The 20,855-nt window shown below is 52.7% G+C and overlaps 2 protein-coding genes across 2 annotated transcripts; both read right to left on the bottom strand.

The window, feature by feature from the left end:
- Positions 1-448: 448 nt before the first annotated feature.
- Positions 449-2,838, bottom strand: LOC104310327 (16 kDa beta-galactoside-binding lectin). Its single transcript, XM_009911746.2, has 4 exons — positions 2,717-2,838; positions 1,387-1,466; positions 1,099-1,270; positions 449-660 (listed from the first exon to the last, which is right to left on the bottom strand). The coding sequence occupies exons 1-4, from the start codon at positions 2,723-2,725 to the stop codon at positions 517-519; spliced, it is 405 nt and encodes a 134-aa protein (XP_009910048.1). The 5' UTR covers positions 2,726-2,838; the 3' UTR covers positions 449-516.
- Positions 2,839-18,599: 15,761 nt separating this feature from the next.
- Positions 18,600-20,855, bottom strand: SOWAHB (sosondowah ankyrin repeat domain family member B). Its single transcript, XM_009895968.2, has one exon. It carries the CDS (start codon positions 20,853-20,855, stop codon positions 18,600-18,602), a length of 2,256 nt encoding a protein of 751 aa, XP_009894270.2.

The raw sequence follows: 20,855 nt of genomic DNA on the forward strand, positions 1-20,855 counted from the left end.
TTAGCCCAATTTGCCTGCCCATCCCTGCTCCTTAAGCACACTAGTGCCAGCCTGCAGTGCACCCAACTGCTGAGCATGCTCTTGGAAAGCAAAGCTAAAGAGCACAAGCCATGCCCTGTTCCCTGTCTGCCCCCCATCCCCAGCAGAGACAGGAGGGGCACTTCTTGGCCAGAGATGCCACACTGCATGCCCAACATACACTTGTCTGAGCTGGGACTGGTCCCAGAGTTGAGGAACCAAACAGCCAGGGCCCACTTGCTGCAGCAAACTGAGTCAAGGAAGCAACTACTGCTACAGTGGCTTTTATTTACAGCAAGTCATGCTCAGCCTGGCACGTGGTGTAACTTGCTGCAGGGTAGGCAGAGATGGACACATCCCCCTCAGACTGCCCACCCCTGTAGCACACACAGGAGCAAGCAGATTAGAGCAGAAGACAGCAGAGGAAGCAGCCATTGCAAGTTTGGGTTTATTTCACTATGCAGGGGGTAGAAAACCAAACCAAGCAAGCTATAGCTGTTAGCTGAATTTGATGGCCTTGACTTTGAAGTCACCCTCCACAGCCAGGTACTCGATCTTCTCCATGCCCAGCCGGTTAGGGAACTGGAACTCCGCCTCGGGCAGCTTCACTGTGGCCTCAGTCTCGTTGAAGGAGATGCAGATCTGCAGAGAGCCACAAGAAGGAAGGCTGACACATCACAGCTCCACACCACCTCCAGTCTGGGGGCAGGACACAAGGTGGCCATGCTCACTAGCTCAGCCTCCTCCCTGCCCAGCAGAGGCATGGAGGGCAGGAGGCTCAACTGCTCTGCCCAAAGGTCAGCTCCAAGCTTCTGCAAAGGGATGGGACAGAGCCGGTCTGAGTCTTGGGTCAGTGTTTGAATTGCTCTTCCTGCTGTGGCTTGCAAAGCAAGGCCAGAGAGAGGCACTTATCACACCTGAGCCATTGGGCTTTGACTTAAGCAGGTCAAGATGGTTGGTTTGCTCTGGCTGCAAGATTCTTCCCCTGTTGATGCCTGCTCCTTCTCCACCACAGAGGTACAAATTCAAGAGCTGCGTCCCTATCCCTCGTGCTCTGTGCACATGCCCCTGGTGCCTCACCTCAATCTTGTCACCATGCTGGAAGGGAAAGTCAGCCTTCCTGTCCTCCTCACCCCACGTGCCATCCTCCTTTGAGTTGCAGACAATGGTGTTGACGTCCCCATGGCAGTCAAAGCGAGGGTTGAAATGCAGCATGAGGTTGCCACTGTCCTTCCCGACATTGACAGCAAACCTGGGGAAACAAAGGCAGTGCTAAAGAGGTGCCTGGGCAGCAGCTCCAGCTGACCACAGCAGGAGCTCAGGCTTCTCCCAGAGCCACATCAGCCCAGTTGCCATCTCCTCACTCACCCCTTGGCATCAGACATGATCTTCCCTTTGACCTTGATGCACTCACCAGGCTGGATGTCCAGCTGAGTAACCACCAGTCCCTGCAGGGCCAAACCACAGGAGTTAGTGTGTCCCAAGGCAAGACCATCAGCCATGCTTGGGCCAAGGCACAAACCAGATCTGGCAGACCCAGCAGCTTTTCTAACATTAGGTCTCCCTCCTTCCCTGGCTAGGAAGCGACAGGAGCCACCAAAACCTCTTCTTGCCTTGACTTCTACACACAGAGAGAGGGATGAGTGAAGCCCACTGCTGGCTGCAGCCCAGCACAGCTGAACAACCTCCCTGGGAAGCTCCCACAGCAGAGGAGAGGGCTTGATCCCTTCCTTAGAGCCAGGTTATTCACTCCCCCAGAACAGCACTTGAACTTCACCAGCCTCCCTTAGCTGAGAGGAAGATGCTGCTTGGCAGGGTCAGGCTTAGCTCAGACCACTCTTGCTGCCTGTGCTGCAAGTACAGTGATGCTGGGCTCCATTTAACCCTGCACCAGACATGGCAAGGAGAGCAGAAAACAGAGGAAGCAGCCATTGCAGGTTGGGTTTAGTTCACTATGCATGGGGAGAAAGCCAAACCAACCAAGCTATAGCTGTCAGCCGAATTTAATGGCCTTGACTTTCAAGTCACTCTCACTTACAGTTAGTTAGGCTGTTTCCTTGGGCTAGCTCTTGCCTGGCTGCTGCAGGCCCATGCCCAGCAGCTGCAGTGCTCCTCAAGGACTACCACCCAGCCCCACCAGTACTTGTCCTGCAGCCTGCTCTGCCCACGCTCAGGTCAGGTTTCGCTGAGCTGCTTATCCTCACAGCTCTAACCTGCCTTCTGGCTCCATTTCTAGTGCAGTGCTGGAGCACAGCCTGAAACAGCCCCAGTGCTTGGGGGGCTTTCGAGGAAGGGAAAGGCAGGGGCAGCCTGCTTGCCTCTGCTGCTGTGTTAGGAGTTAGCCCAGCACTAGCCCCAAAAGGCATTTTCCCCAAGGAGGATACAAAGTTTAAGGAAAGAAAAAAAAAGGGGCAAAAAAAGACATTCAAACTGTCAAGTTGCCAATGTCCCTAAACCTTCGGAGTACTGAAGGATACAGACATGCATTAGACCAGCTTCCCCACCTAGGCATCGTGCTAGAGGGGAGGAATAGGGAATGATCAGCCCTAACAATTCCTCCCACAGCCATCTATCACGGCAGCATTTCCTCTCAGCTAATCCTTCCCTCCTCCTACCCCTGGCACCAAGCCCAAACCCCACACACAGCCCAACACTAGTCCTGCTTGGCACACCAGCCGAGCGTGAAGAAGGCACTCACTTGCTCCATGCTGCAGACACCAGCCCCACCAGGCAAGACACCCCCGAGCCCCTGCTCCACAACCCGGCGTGACTCAGCGCTGAGCTCCCGCAGCTTAAATCACTTGGGCAAGACCATCACATGGTGGAGGGAGGGGGAAGAACGGGATCGGTTACAGCTGGAGCTTTCCCAGCCATTTAAAGTGGGCAGCAGGAGATCTCTATTGATATTGTTCTTTGCAGGCAGGACGTGCCTGATTTTTCAAAGCTGGTGATTGTTTGCTTCTGCGTGATCCTAGAAATCCTTACTGTAAGCTCTCCTAGCTGCTCTGCAGCCTGTGCTGGCCCTTGTCCCGGGAGCCCGAGTGTGGCTCTGTGCCTGCAGCGAGGTGCCTGGTTTTTGTTAAGTGATCCCTGCCTAAAATCAGGGCTGAACTCCTCGAGTTACTGCTGCAGAGTGACTGAGAATATGTCTGTAGGCATCCTCCCAGCCCAGCCTCCTGCCTGCTGGGACTGACAGGAGCCCCTGGGCACAAAGCCTCACTATTTGCCCTTAAATGAAGGCCCAGGAGTTTGTTGTATTTTACATCATCATTTTAAAACTGCCTGAAAGTTAAGGTTGATTGTGTAGTGCTCCCCTAGATGTGAGAATTCAGGCTGTGGCTTTTGAAAAGTAGCAGGATCTTGTTGGTTCCATTCCAGCTGCAGAAGGCTCCAGAGGGAAAAGAGAAATGCTTTGTTAGCAGAGAGGAGGCTGGGCAGGGCTGAGTGCAGCCAGCACGAAGGGAGACTGCTTTCCCAACTCCTCTCTAACGCCTGCTTTCCCCCTCCACTCTGTCCCTTCACAGCACACAGCACGGCTCCCTGTCATGCAGGACAGGGAGGTGAAGGTCGAGCAGCTGCAGTGCTCTGTGGGTCTGTGTGACTGGGTCAGAGTCAATGATCTTAAGGTCTTTCCCAACTTTAATGATCCTATGATTCTGTGATTAGCTGATGCAGGGAACTCAGGACTGTGCCTCAGTTTCCCTCACACATGATGCTAGCAGGAGTAGGGAAGTGATCATGCCCCTGTACTCGTCACTGGTGAGGCTGCACCTTGAATCCTGGGCTCAGTTTTGGGCCCCTCACTCCAACAAGGACATTGTGGTGCTGGAATGTGTCCAGAGAAGGGCAACCAAGCTGGTGAAGGGTCTGGAGAACAGGGATGGAGAGGAGCAGCTGAGGGAACTGGGGGTGTTCAATCTGGAGAAAAAGAGGCTGAGGGGAGACCTCATTGCTCTCTACAGCTCCCTGAAAGGAGGTTGCAGTGAGGTGGGGGTTGTTATCTCCCTAGTCTTGGGTGATAGGAGAGGAAATGGCCTGAAATTGTGCTAGGGGAGATTTAGGTTGGAGATAAGGAAAAGTTTCTTTGCTGCAAGAGTGGTCAGGGATTGGAAGAGGCTGCCCAGGGAGGTGGTGGAGTCCCCATCCCTGGAGGTGTTCAGGAAATGTGAGGACATGGCACTTGGGGCCATGGTTTAGTGGCCATGGTGGTGCTGGGTTGATGGTTGGACTGGATGATCTTTAGAGGTCTTTTCCAGCCAAAGCAATTCTCTGGTTCTATGACATTAGTGACGTGCAGCTTCACAAGCCCACTTCAGCCAGAGCTGCTATATAAATGCCCTGTGCTACCAAGTTAAGCCATGACTAGCCTGTGGGATACCTATCTGCAGATAAGTTCAGGAAGGGCAGCTTAAGAAACAGCCCAGGAATTTATGGCTGGGTGGCAGGAGGAATCCTGCTGCCCTGCAGGAACCTCATAGAGCATGTTTGCAGTGGCAGGAACAGCATCCTGACTCCTGACATCATCCTTTGCCCCCAGTATCCCCAGCACCCCTTTCTGAACACTCACATGGCATTTCAGCATCCCAGCTGAGTGCACCGAAGCTGAGCTGCATCTGAACTAGAAAAGTCAGGAGCCTGAGCTGGAGCCCTGTGACCTGGGTGTATAACAGAGGGCAAAATGCTGACTGGAAGTTCTGCTCTCGCCTCTAACTGCCTCCCTGGCCACCCAATGCATAAACGGGAGCCCTGCTGAAGCCAGGGCTGAACTGCAGGAGCAGAGTTGGTGCAAGGGAGCGAACACCACTGAGAACAGGCCCCTCTGTGGACACTTTGGAGAAGGCCCAAGCAATTCCACCTTAATTGTGCCCCAGCCTCCAGCACGGTGCTGGCTGGGATCATGTGCTGGAGAGGCTTTAGGCGCCTGCTGTCTGTGTGCCTCAGCTCCTCTGCAGTTGTTGCCCTGCTCGCTGCCACGCGTGAGGGGCTGAGCAAATTCTCTTGGGGCGGTTGGGCTTTTGGAGCTGTTTCCCATTCAGCTCTGGGAAGTCCCTGGAGACTTCTCTCTGCCTTTCAGTGCTGCAGCATTTCTGGAGACAGAGCTGCTGGCGAGGGGACTTGCGGTGCTGGGGCTGTGCAATGCCGTAGCCTTGGCCCCTCTGACTCCCTTCTGACACGCTTTCTGAGCTGCTTTTCTGGCCTGAGGTCTCCTCCTCTGACCTGTTCCTTCAGACAGGGAAATACCTTTCTAGCAATCTGTGGAGACTGCGCTGTTTGCTTTCCTCGAGTGCTCTGCACTGGCAGCCTCGTTGGTTTAGCAACAAACCCTTTGCCCCTGATTTAAAGTACCCCTGGGCCGGAGCCCTGCGAAATCACTGAAGTGCTTATTCTCACACTACAGTGCTGAGATGCCAGCTGCCCTCCCTTATTCCTAGGGATTAAAGCCAGTGGTGAGGAGGCAGAAGAAAAAGTGGCAGAAATTTCCCCAGTGGGTCTCCTTCCCCTTCAGATGGTTTGTAAAGGGAGACAGGCTGCCCAGCCCCACCCCTTCAAGGGTGACCCCAGCCACTCTGCACAACGCGAGGGAGAGGCCACCTCACAGTGCCCGCAGAGAGGACTCCCAGCCCTGACACACTGCCTCCTGGGATGGGAGTTTTGTGCCTAAGGAAACACGTAAAGCTCTCACAGCAGGCAGGCAGAGGGTTGGAGTGTGCTTCAAAAGCCTTGAGGGGGAAGCAGAGATGCTGCCCTACGCAAGCTGCTCTTGCACGCCGGGACCAGCAGGTGATGCTCTGAGAAGAAACTCTGGGTTAGAAGACGTAATCCAGAGAGGAGCCCAGGTTAGCTTTACCTGGACCATAGCAAGAGGCTGCAATTTGTACAGGTCCTGAGGGAGAGTACACAGTGCATAGTGTTGTGGTCATAGAATCATAGCATGGTAGGGTTTGGAAGGGACTTCCAGAGATCATCAAGTCCAACCCCCCTTTCAAGGTGGGTCACCTAGGTCAGGCCACGCAAGAATACAGCCAGATGGATCTTGAAAACCTCTAGGTCCCACTGCTAGGAGTCACTGCTGTCCCACATGCTTTTGGGGAAGAGTGTTGCACTCACCAGGCAGCTCTGGCAGAAGCAAAGGGAGAAAAGTCATCTCCTGCTCAGCCAGAGGGCGATGCCCAGAAGAGTTTTCCTCTGTGGAGAAAATTAAGGGTGCCCTTCCTGCATCCAGCCTTGCTGAGGGCACAGGGCCCTGTCCAGCAGCAGGTCCCCAGCCCAAATCCTTAATTCATGTGTTGATTTGCACAGGCTGCAGCCAGACAGGTGGCCAGTCTGATTTTCTTACAGCTCCCCAGAAATGCCCCAGATCTGCTTGAGAAAAATGTAAACACCCAAAGGATGTCGCATGCTGATGGTGACTCTGTTTGATCTTTCACAAGAGAAATACACCCTGGCTCCTGGCAAGTCACAGCCCTGACTAATCACTGCTGTCATTAGAAATGGCTTACCCCTGCTGTTGGGAGGTCTAAGGACACACCTCTGCTGCTGGTAACTTGAGTATTGTGGTCTGTTCTCCAGCCCATGGAGGCCAGCACATCAGTATCTGCACCTGGTTTATCTGGCACTGAACCCACACACACACTGGCAGCTTCTGGTGCCATGTGTAGAATCATGGAGTAGCTTGGGTGGGAAGGGACCTTAAAGATCATCTAGTTCCAAACCCCCTGCTATGGACAGAGACACTTTCCACTAGACCAGGTTGTTCAAAGCCTCATCCAGCTTGGTCTTAACACTTCCAGGGATGAGGCACCCACAGCTTCTCTGGGCAACCCTTTCCAGTGTGGCTCCGTTCTCTTCATTAGCCCAGGAAGCCACATGTTGAAGAACATCCACAACTTCTCTATCCTAAGTTACTCATTGGTGTAGCTAAGCAAGAGGCTTCACATCTTGCTGCAGTCTCTGAATCTCCTTGTTTCTCCCACAGTGTGTTAGTTTGTCTCTTGCAGTCGTAACCCCCTGAAGAGTTTTGCTGCACAGCTTCTCTGGACCCTTTTGCACCAAAGGTTCCATACATGGCTGGCTAAAACAGTGCTCTCACCACCGTGGTGTCTTCCAGCCTATGCTATCCATGGAGAAAACTTCAGGGTTGGTCTGGAGACCCCAGAGAAGTAGAGCCAGACTCCCAAGAAAAATCCTTAGCCTGCTCCTGGAAGATAAACGATGACTCAGGAGCCACAGTCCAGTTTGGCAGGAGGTTGAGAGGCCCTCCCAAAGCCTGCAGGCACAGAGCCTCCCAAAACACTGCTTCAGAGGGAAGGTTTTGGCAGGAAGAAGGGCAGAAGGTCCAGTCCACCATGGATGCCAGCTGGGATTGCATGGTCACACATCACTACAGCGTTTTTACCCCAGAGGGCTTCCTCATTTCAGCTTCCCCTGCATTAAAAGGGAAGCACCTCTATTCCAGGTTAATTATACACCAAAGTTAATTGTAAAGAACTCCTTGCACTATCTCCAAGTGATGAAAGGAGTTTGCTGATCCCTTCAGTGGGATTTAAAGTATGTCTCATCGTTTTCTTTGCCTCATTAACACTGACCCAAGCTGACAATCCCTGTGTCTTTCTCATCTCTCAGTGGACCAGATTTAACTGGAGCGAATCCTTAACTACCCAGAACTGGGGCTTGTTTATCTGGGACTTGTTTCACTCCAGCACCTCTCCCCATGCCTTTCTCCTCTGAGTTTATTGCCTCATCTCAACAGAGCTGTTTACATTTGCTCCTCACTGGAGGTCCCCACTACTCTAAACTTAACAACTCTGGGTACATCTCTTCCTCCTCTTTGCAGCTCACCAGGCAGCAGGGAGATTAATCTCTCCTCTGAAGTTATGCTTGCAAGAGCACAGGGTGGGAGAAACAGTGAAAAGCAGCAAAAAGCAAAAATAAAAGCAGCACCAAAAAGCTATGTGCTGCCCCACTGCCCCTCCAAGTGTGTGTTTTCCAGAGGTCTGCCAGCCCTCTCACTTTACAGTATTTATTTTTCTTAACAACCTTGTTGTTAACTTTACATCTATGACCACGTTGCAAACTTCTGCAACAGGCAGCACTCTGCACTGGGATACCACAGTAGGATAGCAGCACTTCCCAAGCCTTAGATATTCCTGTGCTCTACCTCCAGACAAGCTGGGTTTGATTTGTGACTCCTGATTGGCTGAGGAGGAGGATGGTGAACTCTGTCTTTCCCTATCCTTAACCAGCTGACTCAAATCTGTACTAGCCTTGAAGTTGTTTGCATGGTGTGCAAGGGGTGAGGAAAGCTGGAAGGGAGGACATCTGCATTGCCCTCCTCAAGGTAGCAGGGCAGGAGAGCTGCTTATCTGGGTCTGGACTCTATGTGGTTGAAGCAAGAGGAGAATGTTTTCAAGGAACACATCCTGTTCTGGTTACAAAGGGATGTCTGTGGAGAAGGGTCATCACTGGAGTGTGCCTTCTAGGTAGCTTTAATCTTGAGCCATGACTGGTGACTGCACACAGGTTGGAGGGCTAGCCTTGATTTCATTTCCTATTCACAAACCAGCCTTCACCACTTAGTGCCATCCATAAAGTTGAAGCTCCTGGGGTTTTCCAAGAAACCTGGGATGATCTTCTGAAAGGTTTCCCCATTCCAGGCCAAAGGACTGGATCTGTGTTGTCACAGTAGACACATCAGGAGACATTATTTCCTCCATCATCTGACACAAGACTGGCTTCAGCAGGGCTAGAAGGCAGAGGCAGCACAGGAGTTGGAGGTCCCTGGAGCTGATGTGACACTTCCCAAGGCATCTGTAGAGGAGGTGCATTCCCCAAACTTCTTCCCTGGTGCCAGCATCACTTACCTGCTCTGCAACAGCACACCAGGCTCTGTCTGAAGCTGGAGAGCTGTCTGCTCTGCCACTGTGGCTAACCACAGACCCATCTGTGGTACAGTGACACTGCCAGGACTGTGCATCCTCAGGCTGTCAGGAGAAGTGCAGGGGGTTGGACAAGATGACCTTTGAAGGGTCCCTTCCAACCTGATGCAATCTGTTGGCAAGCATAACCTCAGTTTCCAGTAAGAGCAGTATTCAAGTCACCCCTTCCACCTTCTCCATTTATCAGACACACAGAGGGCACTGGTGCCAGCTCCCCAGCACCAGCTCCCCGGCACCTGACAGAAGTAATATCTGTTGGTCCTTTTCTATTTTCCCCTAATGACTTTTTTAAGGCTTGATTTCCCTTAGGTCACTCCCTGCAAAGTCTCTGAGACAAATTTCCTTTGGACTGAAAGACTAAAGCAGTTTCTTGTTTTGGAGTTTTGCTTAGTTCAATGTGGGAAATACCTCGCAATGACTTTGGGTAGGATGGGACCAAGCCTTCTGCATCAGCCCAGTGTCCACAGAAGCCTTCCAGCAACCTTAAACCGGACTGATTCAGAAGAGCTCTCTGCTAGCCTGATGTAAAGCACATACAGCATGCCAGGGTGGTTTAGAAACTCAAGCCATCTGGAGTTCTATCCCACAAAAACATGTGTGTGCCAGAATTTGTCTCCTTTGAGCCACCCACAGTGAGAAGGGATTGTATTAAAGCTGCTTCCAGTTTCCTAAATGCAATTGTAGGCAAAAGAAACTTGTCAATAAGCACTTGGAAAGTGCCTTGGAAAGAAGAAGCTGTAACAAACTTTGAAGAAATGTTAACACTGCCCATTCTGAGCCCCAAAATACCAAAGGGCTTTCAAAGTGATGTTACTTGGGGTGAAGCTCCTTCTCCTGCCTGCCCCCTTCTCCCTCACTGCTTTCTTGCTGCAATGAGTTCTGGGTCATGAGGGCTCCCTCGCTTCAGAGATGAGCTCTGATCTTCTCTGGCAGTTGAAGTGCAATAGACAAAGAAACACTCAGGTTGAAGATTAACGTTGCTGGATCTCTTTAACACAGCAGCTGTAAATCAGTATCAAATGCAGGCAGACCATCTGATCATCTGATTGTCTCCCACTGTCGTCTCATCTGGCTGGAAGGTCACATCTCAGCTGATAGCTGAGAAGAAATAGCCAGTTAGAAATACACACTGAGAAAGACACTTTTGTGTAGTTCAGTAACTTCTCTTGGCAGCAAGGACATCATTACCTAACAGTGGGCAGATCAGAAACCCTGCTCCTAAATCCCTGAAGGCTGTGGTGCTCTCTTGCAGCTCTTGGGTGCTTTCACACAAAGATTTCTGGCCACAGCATGCTGGAATGTGGCAGCAGAGGAAAGCTTTGGGTGCTGCAGGATGCAAGGGAAAAAAGAAGGGCAGACAGGATTTCTCACCCTGGCAAACTGCAGGACTGTGGGAGAGTATGACTCATGCCAAAGGCCTCAGCCATGGGCTGCAGGATGCCCTCGGGTCCCATGGGGAGCACAAACACAGCTGGCTACCTTAATGCAGAGTCAGCAAAAGGTGGCAGACTCCACTCTAGGGCACTGCCCTCCCATGGCAAGTGAGTCTGCAGCCAGGTATGCTCAGCACTAGAGAGGAAGCAGCTGTCTGACAGTTTCCTGCACATAATCCCACAGCACTTTTGGGAATCTCAGCCCCAGGACAGATGAGCAGCACACCTGCCAAAGTCTCCAAGATACCAACATCCAAGGGAAGCACCAGCACATCTGTCCTGCCCTTTGACCACAAGCAGGAAGAACAGGACTTTGCAGAGGCTATGTCTGTGGACACACAGATCACTGACTGATGCTCACCTCCAGCACAGACCATCCAGCAGCTGAAAAACCATCCAACATTAAATCAGTCATAGGCTTGAGTTGGAAGGAGCCTCAAAGGTCAGCTAGTTCCACCCCCCCTGCCATAGGCAGGGACACCTTCCACTAGTCCAGGTTGCTCAAAACCTCATCCATCTTGCTCTTTATACTTCCAGGGATGGGGCATCCACAACTTCTCTGGGCAACCCTTTCCAGTGTCTCACCACCTTCATAGTAAACAGCATTTGTAGTTGCTCTCCTCTCTTCATTAGTGCAGGAAGCTACATGTTGTACATGGCAGTGTAAGTGCTTCCTCTTGGAACCAAATCAATGGGTAAGCACTATGAGGAGCAGCTTGTTGGGAGGCAGCAACGAGAAAACGAGGAGAGGGAAGAGCTGCAAGATGTTTCCTTGAATCATCTGTTCAGTATTTATAAAGCAAGGAGACAAAAAAATCCAAATCAGATGCAAATCACTCCTGAACTGCAATTCCCTTGAGTGTGTCACTCAGCAGATGACTAAGTCAGATCTATTGTTTGTGGAAAGGAAAACCTGCAAGTGTGGTGTTCAGAGAACATGTGGCCGTGGCACTTGGGGACATGGTTTAATGGCCAGGGTGGTTAGGTTGGTAGAGGGACTCAGTGGTCTTGGAGGTCGTTTCCAACTGCAACAATTCAATGATTACTATTCTATGGTTTGATGATTCAATGATTCTATGGTTCTATGATTCTATTATTCCATGATTCTGATTCTGTGCTGATTCTGTGATCCTATTCCCTGCCCATCTGTGTGTCTTACCCTGCAGACAGGGCTGCCAGGCTGCCTGACCACCTATCGATGGTATTTATCAAAGCTTTCTCCCCCCACTGAAACACTGAAGCCACATCTAGTCAATGAGATGCACAGTGCCATGCACTGCCTCATCTTCTCCTGGGAACAGATTTGTTTGGACATATATATTCTACATGTTATGAAACAACATTGCTCATCCTCCCCTCTCCAGAAAAGAAGCTTTATTTATATGGGTTTCTGATGGGTTTTGTCAGCTTCTTGGGCTTGCTGTGAACTGCTGTCTCCTTGTGCTGTGGTACATTTGCCTTTGCCTATGGACTGTGGTGACCAGGACTTGGGTGATGAGAACAAATGCAAGTTAACAGGCTTGGGGCTTATAAACCTCCAGCATAATAAACAAACAAGCAACTAAATAAATAGAAGATGCTAAAACAAGATCCAGGCTTTACCTTCTCTGCCACTGATGTGATGACTCAGAGCTGGAAAGTCAGCTGATGAAGTATTTTAACACAAGGAGCTGTCTAGGAAGGAAAAGAGCAAGATTATTTCTGCAGTCAGTTGGACTGCTTTAGACATGTTTTCATATGTCAGAGTTAACCCCTCTCCAGTGTTTGTATGGATTTGCATTTTACACTCCTCAGTAATACCCAGCACATGCCTAGCAAGGATCTTCCTGCCTTTGGGGTGACTTGATGCCACTTGGCACAAGCACAGACACTGGGTAAGGAACATGGTCTCACCCAGACACAGGATGTAGTGGAATTTGGGAGGGTCAAGCCTTTGAATTCTTTACTGTGAGGGTGGTGAGACACTGGAAGAGGTTGTCCAGAGAAGCTGTGGATGCCTCACCCCTGAAAGTGTTTGAGACCAGGCTGGGTGAGGCTTTGAGCAACCTGGTCTATTGGAAGGTGTCCCTGCCCATGGCAGTGGGGTTGGAACTAAATATCCTTCAAGGTCCTTTTCAATTCAAGCCATTCTATGGTTGCATGAAGTCAGGGTCCTAGCCCAGGGTCTGATCTTGGTAGCCAAGCCTGTGCAGATGGCTGCACGTGTGGGCTGAACCAGAGGTGCTGGCACAGCTAGGCAGGGATACGGAACCATACTCCACACTGACAGGCAGAGAGTCACAGGGAGACTGAAGTTGCAAGAGGGGAAAGCACTACAGGGGACAGACCATGGCTGCCCCCAGCCTCCACATATCTTCTTCCAAAGCCCTGCAGGCTGCAAAGGGAGGAGCAATTTTGCCTTGGGTTTTGCTCTGAAGCCACACTGTCTTTCCTAGCCACCAGCAGGCTGGAAAACCACCTGGCTCTGAGGACAAACCCTGCCCCCACCCTTATCAGCTGTTCTAGGGCCAGGAGAAGGAACAAACCACAGTGCTAAGTGCTGGCTTCTAGTAGCCAAGGACAAGGTGCCAAACCAGCAAGGCTGCTGTCAGCCCTTTAGCCAAAGGGAGCAGCCCCACATACTCATTAACCTCTGATAAGAGCAGCCCAAATCCTCACACTGGAGATACCATCACCAGGCAGCACGAGAAACACCAGGGAGATAAGGAAGGCAAAGTGCTTGTTACTGGGGGGAGTACAGCCCTGTGTCCTTGTGGCAGTAGCACTCCACACTAAGGCCTGAGAAGCATTTCTTATAAGCAGGACTCAAGGCCATCCCATTTCTCCTCAGCACCCTTTTCTGTCTACCAGTGGCTTGCAGCTCCCATATGGACTTTGGCCACTGGGTGCCAAGGGCTGCTCTGTGCTTGGCTCTGCAAAGGCATTTGGTCCCTGCTGAGTTAGGGAATGCAGGGCATGAGACACTCACTAGTGCAAATTCTTCTGATTCCACTTTCACTAGAATACTCTGGGCTGTGTTAAAGACCATAAAACACCTCTTCTGGTATTAGATCCACAAGAACATTCCTCAAGCCTCGAGCTGTCTCCCAGGAAAACTGAAAGGAAAACACTTCAAGCAGTAACTAGTATATAGAGCAGCAAGGGGCAAGCTGCTCTGACACATCCTGAAGGGACCTTAAAGATCATCTAGTTCCAGCTCCCTGCCATGGGAAGGGACATCTCCCACTAGACCAGGTTGCTCAAGGCCCCATACAACCTGGCCTTGAACACCTCCAAGGAGGGAGTAATGTGTCCCACCCACAGCACTTGGGGCACCAAACTACTAACCTCTGCAAGGCTGCAACACCTCTCCCACCGTCAGCCAGAGCCAACCCTGAGGTCACACAAAGAACTGCATCACTTTTTCCCCACTCACCAACCCTTGGAAAAAACTTAGGGGGTTCCTTCTGATTTTCTGCCCTGTGCAGTACCCCCATATTTATCCTTTTTAAGCTTTCCTTAACAGTAAGGTAAAAATCTGTTGACTGTATTTTGTCAATTTTTTTGTCCTCCAAAATTAACACAACTAAAACACAGCCTTATCCCTTTAGCCACAAAACAGCCCTCAGAAAATTACCTAGTTTTAGTTCCTTCCTACTTTGCCATCCTGCTGCTCTCCAGGTAAGCCCCAGCAAGACTCTAACCTCAGCAGAAAACCACAATGTGTGATAAGAGCAAAGCCTTTCCCAGCCTGCTCTTAAGCAGGTCTCACTCAGAACTGAGGCTATAGGCACTTTGTTTTTTCCAGATGTGTGCATGCTGGGAGTTCTTAGGTACTCTTAGAAGTTTGTGGGGTGGAGGCTTCCATTGTTTGTTTCAATGGGTTTGACTTTTGAAGGCAATTTCATTTAATAAAGACTTTTTCACATATGCTGAAAGTAAACAACAGTGGTTTGGTAGCTTGGTTTGGTATATTAGCATTAAATATTTCTGCTAGAATACTATGAGCTGACACAATCAACTTATTTTTCTGTTTATTAGTAGTAAGACAAGTTTTGTTTGCTTAAATATTCTGACATTGGGGATGAGGCATATTCATTTAGCTGAACTGAGAGTTCAGCTTTTAATGCCTTGCAATGGGACTCGGTTTCCAAAGAATTCATTTGTTTTCCCATGGTGAGCTAACAGTTCTCATTTCAATGTGGAAACTCAGATTGCAGAAAACCCTGCAGTTAACTGATTCTTTTTTGCCTTGTAAAATCCAGCCTGCTAACCTGCCATCTGGTACCACTTGCAGTAAATGTAGTCACGAGCAGTTCTAGCTGTAACAGGATTTAGTAGCAATTGGGGTTGTCTCATTACTAGTTAAAAGCATGCAAGACATTCCTCTCACTGTGGAGTTGTGTGTAAACAATTTAAGTCAACTGGAAGTTGTCAGAGTAGGAGGGGGAACTGCATTTTGTGTGAAAGACTCTTCAATGTGTTGTGGGTTTAATTCTACAAGTTCTCTTTCTCAGTGCCTCAGAAAGTGCTGTGACACAAGGGGTGGCCTGGTCATTAGCTTAAACTAGCAATGTTCTGCTGCATTGCTCATCTGCTTGGCCCAAGAACACTGAATTGCATGTGAGCTTCTTGGGGTTGTCTGAGCTGAAGCCTCACCATCACTCTAGTATTGAATTCTTCTCCAGAGGCTGGGGACAAACCCAGCCTCCAGCGTGGCAGTTTGTTACCAGCTGGCTGTGCCCTCAGACTGGGAGGCTCAGTGTACACTTGGGGCGAAGCTGCTCTCAGACAGAAAGCAGGAGGAGCTTCAGATCTTCAAAGAACAGCTCTGCCACAGAAGGGGACTCAAACTGACACACTCCCCATCAGTGCTGGCTTCACTCCCTCAGCTGGCTTAAGCACTAGGCTTGTGGACTGATGTTTTCAGAAGCTGTTTTGTTGGGCTTAAGTGATAGAGACCCTATGGGCAAAGGACAGTTGGTGACTAACAAAGAGACTTCAGCAGTAGCTGGGCAATGACATCAGACTGCCAGCTCACCTGCACAGCCTCTGGTAGAAAAGCCTGCAGCATGAAGCCAGTCAGAGCCACAGTTTGGGAACATAACCAAGACCTTAAGAGAAGCCACATGAATACAGATAAAGTTCCAGCTCTCCTGTGCTGTCCACATCCAGCAGCTTAATGAGTAGGTGTGAAGGCATCTGTCCCAGGAACAGGGAGGTGGTGAGAAGGGAGGGGACTTCCAGGGTTACCTTTACCAAGTTCACAGGCTTGACAGTATGTGATGGGCAAAGGCTACTATGTGAAAAGCCACCTTCTCCTTTGAAGGACATGGCTTTCAGAGGACAAAGCAGTTGGCTAGAGATAAGCTTTGGAGAAGTGGACTTTATCATCCTCTGCTGTCAGTGGGAGGTTTGTTTTCCAAAGCAGTGAGAGGAGAGGGCAGAGTCCTGCTGTGTACTAATCCATGCCATGCTCTATGTTTCAGGGTGGTGCAGTCAGATGCCAGGCCTGGGTGTGAGCCACGTCCACCTGCAATGAGGAAACAGCAGCAGGCACAGGCATGGAAGGGGCCAGGCAGGCTGATGAGTAAGTAATAAGGAGGTCAGGAGTGCTCTGCAAACAGGATGCTCTGACTGCATGTGTGTGTCCAAGGATGGATTATTCCTGGGGAACAACCTACAATACCTGATTCTCCAGGGCAGCAGTGTGATTCCTCCAGGCATGGCTGATGAAAGGCTCGTCCCTGCCCTCCACAGTGGGCTGGGGCTGGGTTTTACCCTGGCTGCTACATATTTTACCAGCAGAAAACTTGGAGGATGAGGCTTTCTGGGGGATAAAAGAGTGGTTATTCCCACAAGACTTTTAGAAGTGTGGTGTGAGAGCTGTGCAGCATTACCAGTACCAGCAGTCCAAGAAGTCCTAAGTAATCCTAGGGGGTTACACATGAGTGAATGCACACTGGATCCAGTAGGAAAAGGATTAGTTTCCGTTTCAAACTTCCTAAGAGTTACTTTATCATTTAAAAACTGGAGAAATCAGCTTATCTGTGTGGAGCAAACAGTGGTCACAGAATTATTTCACAGTTGTTTGCTGAACTAAACACTGCTAGGGAGAGAAATCTGCTCTGAAAGAGATGACAGACAAAGGTCTTCAATAGAGTGCAGGGGAAAAAAGTGCCACTTGGATTTGCGTCACGGAGAAAGGCCATAGAGAGGCTGTAAAGTGAGAATGCCAAGGCATCACTGTCCTTCTCTGTCTTGGCAGCACTGGAGATAATAAGGGGAAAACCTTTTACCTGTGGAAGCTGTAGATGGCTGTGGAGCAAGAGTGTGCTCTCCACCAGACACGTTTAGTCCACTCACAGATTTCTTTCATTTGGGGTTTCCTCCTTGAAGCTCACTGTAAACAAAGGCTCTGGTGGCATCTCTGATAGTCCCTGCCAACAGCTTGCTTGTAAGAGCTTCTATCTGAGGGTCATGGAAGGCTTTAGTGACCCTGATCTAGGCTATAACCCCTAACTGGAGCCAAGTGGATGGGCCATACAGAGGATTACTTCTGCCATGGGGGTGTCCTGGAGGGCTCCCTACAAGCCCATGCCAATAGCCCAGAGCTGAATTTCTTACGAGTTCAAGCTTGTGTTGTCTTCTCAGGGAGCAATGATCAGGACACTGCCTTGGCTTACTGAGCTCTTCCCCTGTGAAAGCAGAAAACCAGACTGGGAAAAAGCCACAAGTTTTTGTGGCCACAGAGTCAGGCAGAGTAGCTTCCCTTCTGTGGGGAAGAGTTCCTCCCTCTAGTAAACCCCAAGCAAAGTGAAGCCCTCAATTAGGGCTTGAGCAAGGACTCGAGGCATTCCCTGGCATGCAGGTTATGCAAGGGTCAGGTTCTGCTGCCCTGATTCCCGTTCCTCCCCGAAACTGCAGGCATTCAGGCACATGCCTCAAATACATGAGCAGTCCCACCTCCTGCACTGTCTGCCCCAGAGTGTCTCAGCCTCCTCCACTGAAGGAGAACCAGCAGCCCTAGTTCCACAAGCACTGGTACCCACTAGGTCTGTGCTTAGGGTTGCCCAGCAGCAGGAGCATCAATCAGGCAGTGATGCACCCCTGGCTTGTGTATCTCAGCCTCCTCCTGCCTTCACAAAGGACCTGTAGAAGAGGCAGGTTAGGTGTAAGAATAACCTACTGCATTTTTGACTGCTTAGAAGCTCATTGATGATGAATCAGAGAGCAGAGTACCTTACAGCACCTGTGTAATCTAATGAGCTCCTTAAAGCCAGCTTGTTAATTGTAAGCTCTCAGGAATGATGGCACTGAGCATCTCCACCTGGGGAAATACAACTCTGGCTATGAAACTGCCTTCCCCTACAAGCCTGGGACCCACGGCAGAGCACATCTCCTTTCCTGCCCAGTGCAGACTCCTGTAGTGACACTTTCCATTCCCAGGTGTGGGAAGAGGGCTCTGGCCACAGCATGGGTACCACTTCCTAGGTGTGAGGAAAGGAACTGGAGGTGCAGGAAAGAGGGGATGGTGTCTGTGCTGCTGTGCAGACTGGGGCAGTTGTGTGTGCTGTGCTGCATTCCTTCCTGCATGGGCTGGTGGGCAAGGAGTGCTGAGGAACAGGGTGAGCGTTACACCCTCCTCCACTCAGGGCTCTGCCACCCTCTGCCACAGCCAGTCACTCTCTGAGGACATTTGCTGGAAGGCTGGACCTCGATCAACTGCATTTTTCCAAGTGGGACTCATCCTTAATCTGTTGGAATTACAGAGGGATGCAGTCTCAGCTACTCCCCAGAATTTAGGTGCTGTAAACAAGTGTTTTGCAAACCCCAGGACCAACAACAATCTGTCACTGTAAGTGAAAGCAAATGCTCTGCCCTGATCAGGGTCAGGGTTTGAGCTTCATGCCTGAGTCTGAGACCCCAAACCTATGGTCCTGACTGATGCTGGTGGCTCCAGCTGCACCCAGCAGCCCTGTGGGGTTCATGTGATTTGCCCAGCAAGGGTTCTGCCTGCTTCCAGCAGCTGTTGCATCTTCTCCCAGGTAGAAAAGCAAGAAATGGAAGGGAGAGCAGAAGCTCAGGCAATGGTTCATTGGAATAATTTAGAAGTACATTCTTCAAAACCTTCAATCTGTTTCACAGCTTTTTTCTGCCCACCTGGCTTCCCCTTGTAGAATGGCCCCCAACTGCCCATCTCGGCTGGCAGGGGATGCCAGGGAGCTGTCTCTCAGTCCCTCTCCACGCTGGCTCGATGGCCGTGCTGTGGCCTGAGGCAAGCAGGAAGAGCTGCCCTGCCAGCAGACAGCGAGACCTTGCTGTCGGAGGACACGCTGTGAGCCAGGGGCTGCGTGGGGAACATGATCGTTCCTCGGGGTGCCTCCAGGAGCTGCCAGATCTCCCCCGACGTGGAGCTGCCCAGGTACTCCCAGGGCCGCCGCCCGCTGCTGTCCCGTATCTGCACCTGGCACCCCAACTGCAGCACCAGCACCTTCATGACGAGCTGGTGGCCGTGAATGGCAGCCAGGTGCAGCGGAGTGTAGCCACAGCCCGAGCGGGCATCCACGTCCAGGGCCAGCCCCGCCTGCCGTGCCGCTGCCGCCAGCTCCTGCAGTCCCGGCCCGTCGCCGTGCTTGGCCAGCCAGTGGAGGACAGTAAAGCCCGACATGAAGTCTCGCTTCAGGGCCAGCTCTGGCTCCTCCAGGAAGAGTTCCCGCACCCGAGCCCAGCGCCCCGCTGACACTGCCACAAGCCAGGCGTGCTCCCGCTGCCCCAGTGGCACCGACAGCCCCCGGCCTGCGGTGCTCCTTGGGGAGCTCTTGGAGGGCATGGTGCGGGGCTGCCGCCCGCAGTTGTCTGGTAGTGAAGGGGGGATGCCCTGCCCGTCCAACAGAGCAAGCTGGCACCTGATGCTCCTGAAAACAGGCAGCGGTGGTGGAGGGCCGCTCTCGGGGGCTTGGGGCCCTGAAGAGCCCTGAGCTGGCAGCAAGGACTGGGATGGGGAGGGGCTGGCAGGAGGCGATTGCAGGGACTGGGGCAGGGATGTCTGGGCAGAGGACTGTGATGGGGAATGGGATGAGGGTGGCCTGGTGGGAGGCAGAACCTCAGGACCTGATGGCAGTGACAGGGGTTGGTGTGGGTACAGCAGAAGGGATTGAGATTTAGTTGGTCCGTTGAGGGTCAGCACCCTGGATCCCCGCGGCAGGGATGGGGATGGCCTGGTGGGGAGCTGCTGCAGGGACCTGGACTGTGATGGGGGTAGCCTGGTGGAAGGCAGAACATCTGGGCTTGGGAACAGCGGTGGAGGTGGAGAGGAGCTGGAGGGCAGTGCCTGCAGAGACCGGGACAGGGGCAGCACCCCCGGGGCGGACAGCAACGGCCGAGACCGGAATGGAGGTGGCTCAGCGAGGGGTGGCTGTAGGGACCGGGATGGGGGTGGCTTGGTGGGGGGTAGTACCCTGGGGTCCCATGGCGGCTGTGGGGACTGGGGTGGCCGGAGGGTGGGCTGCTCCACTCGGCCACCTGAGGGTGGGGGGGACTTAGGCAGGAGCGTCCCGGCAGGAAGCTGTGTCGGAGACCGGGGCTGGAGCAGCCTGTCGGGAGGCAGCACCCCGGGTCCCGGTGGCAGTGGCAGGGACTGGGTAGGCGGTGACCCTCTAGGTGGCGTGGACTCGAACGGGGCTGGCCCGGCGGGAAGCAGTGGGGACTGGGACTGGGACTGTCTAACCAAGGGCTGCTGCAGGGTCTGATATGGGGGCGGCCCAGCGGGAGGCGGCGGAGGCGATCGGCACCGAGGCGGCCCGGTGGGGGCTAGCTCCCCAGAACCCGACGGCAGAGCCGGGGGCCGGGAGCGCGGTGGTCCGTCGGGGTGCAGCGCCCAGGGGCCCGAGGACAGCGGCCGGGTCCGGTATGGGGGCGGCTGAGCAGGGGGCGGCGGCTGGGAGCGGGAGTGCGGCGGCACGGCGGGGGCCGGCGCCCGGGGGGGCGGCGGGGCAGCGGTAGCAGCGGCAGCAGCGGCAGCGCGTAGCGCTCGGCGGCACTCGCAGCAGGGTCCGCCGCGGCCCCGGGCAGAGCAGCCCCCCGCGACGGCGGCCCCCGGGGGCTGCCCTCCACCGGGCGGCCGCTTCTCCGCCGCCTCCCCGGAGGGGCCGCGCCGCCGGTCGGGGTCGTGTCGGGGCGGCGGGTCCTTCTCTTTCTCCCGCTGCTCCTGCTCCTCCGGCGGCGGCAGCTCCTCATCGAGGAGGTCGCGGTACCTGCGGCGAAGGACGATGTCCTTGGAGGCGCCGGGGGCGGCGGCGGGCCGGACGGTGGCCAGGGAATTGACGAGGCTCTTGAAGTACTCGCGGCGCTCCTGCCGCTGCTGCTCCGTCAGCGCCGGGTCGCGGAGGAAGCGCTGGAAGTGGCGGAGCAGCGCCGTGTTGGGGGCTCGGCCCCCGGCTGCCCAGAGAAAGTCCAGCACGGCCTCCTGGCTCAGCTCCCGCGCCAT

This window comes from Dryobates pubescens, chromosome 24, assembly GCF_014839835.1.
Source record: "Dryobates pubescens isolate bDryPub1 chromosome 24, bDryPub1.pri, whole genome shotgun sequence".
In the NCBI taxonomy this organism is placed as follows: Eukaryota; Metazoa; Chordata; class Aves; order Piciformes; family Picidae; genus Dryobates; species Dryobates pubescens.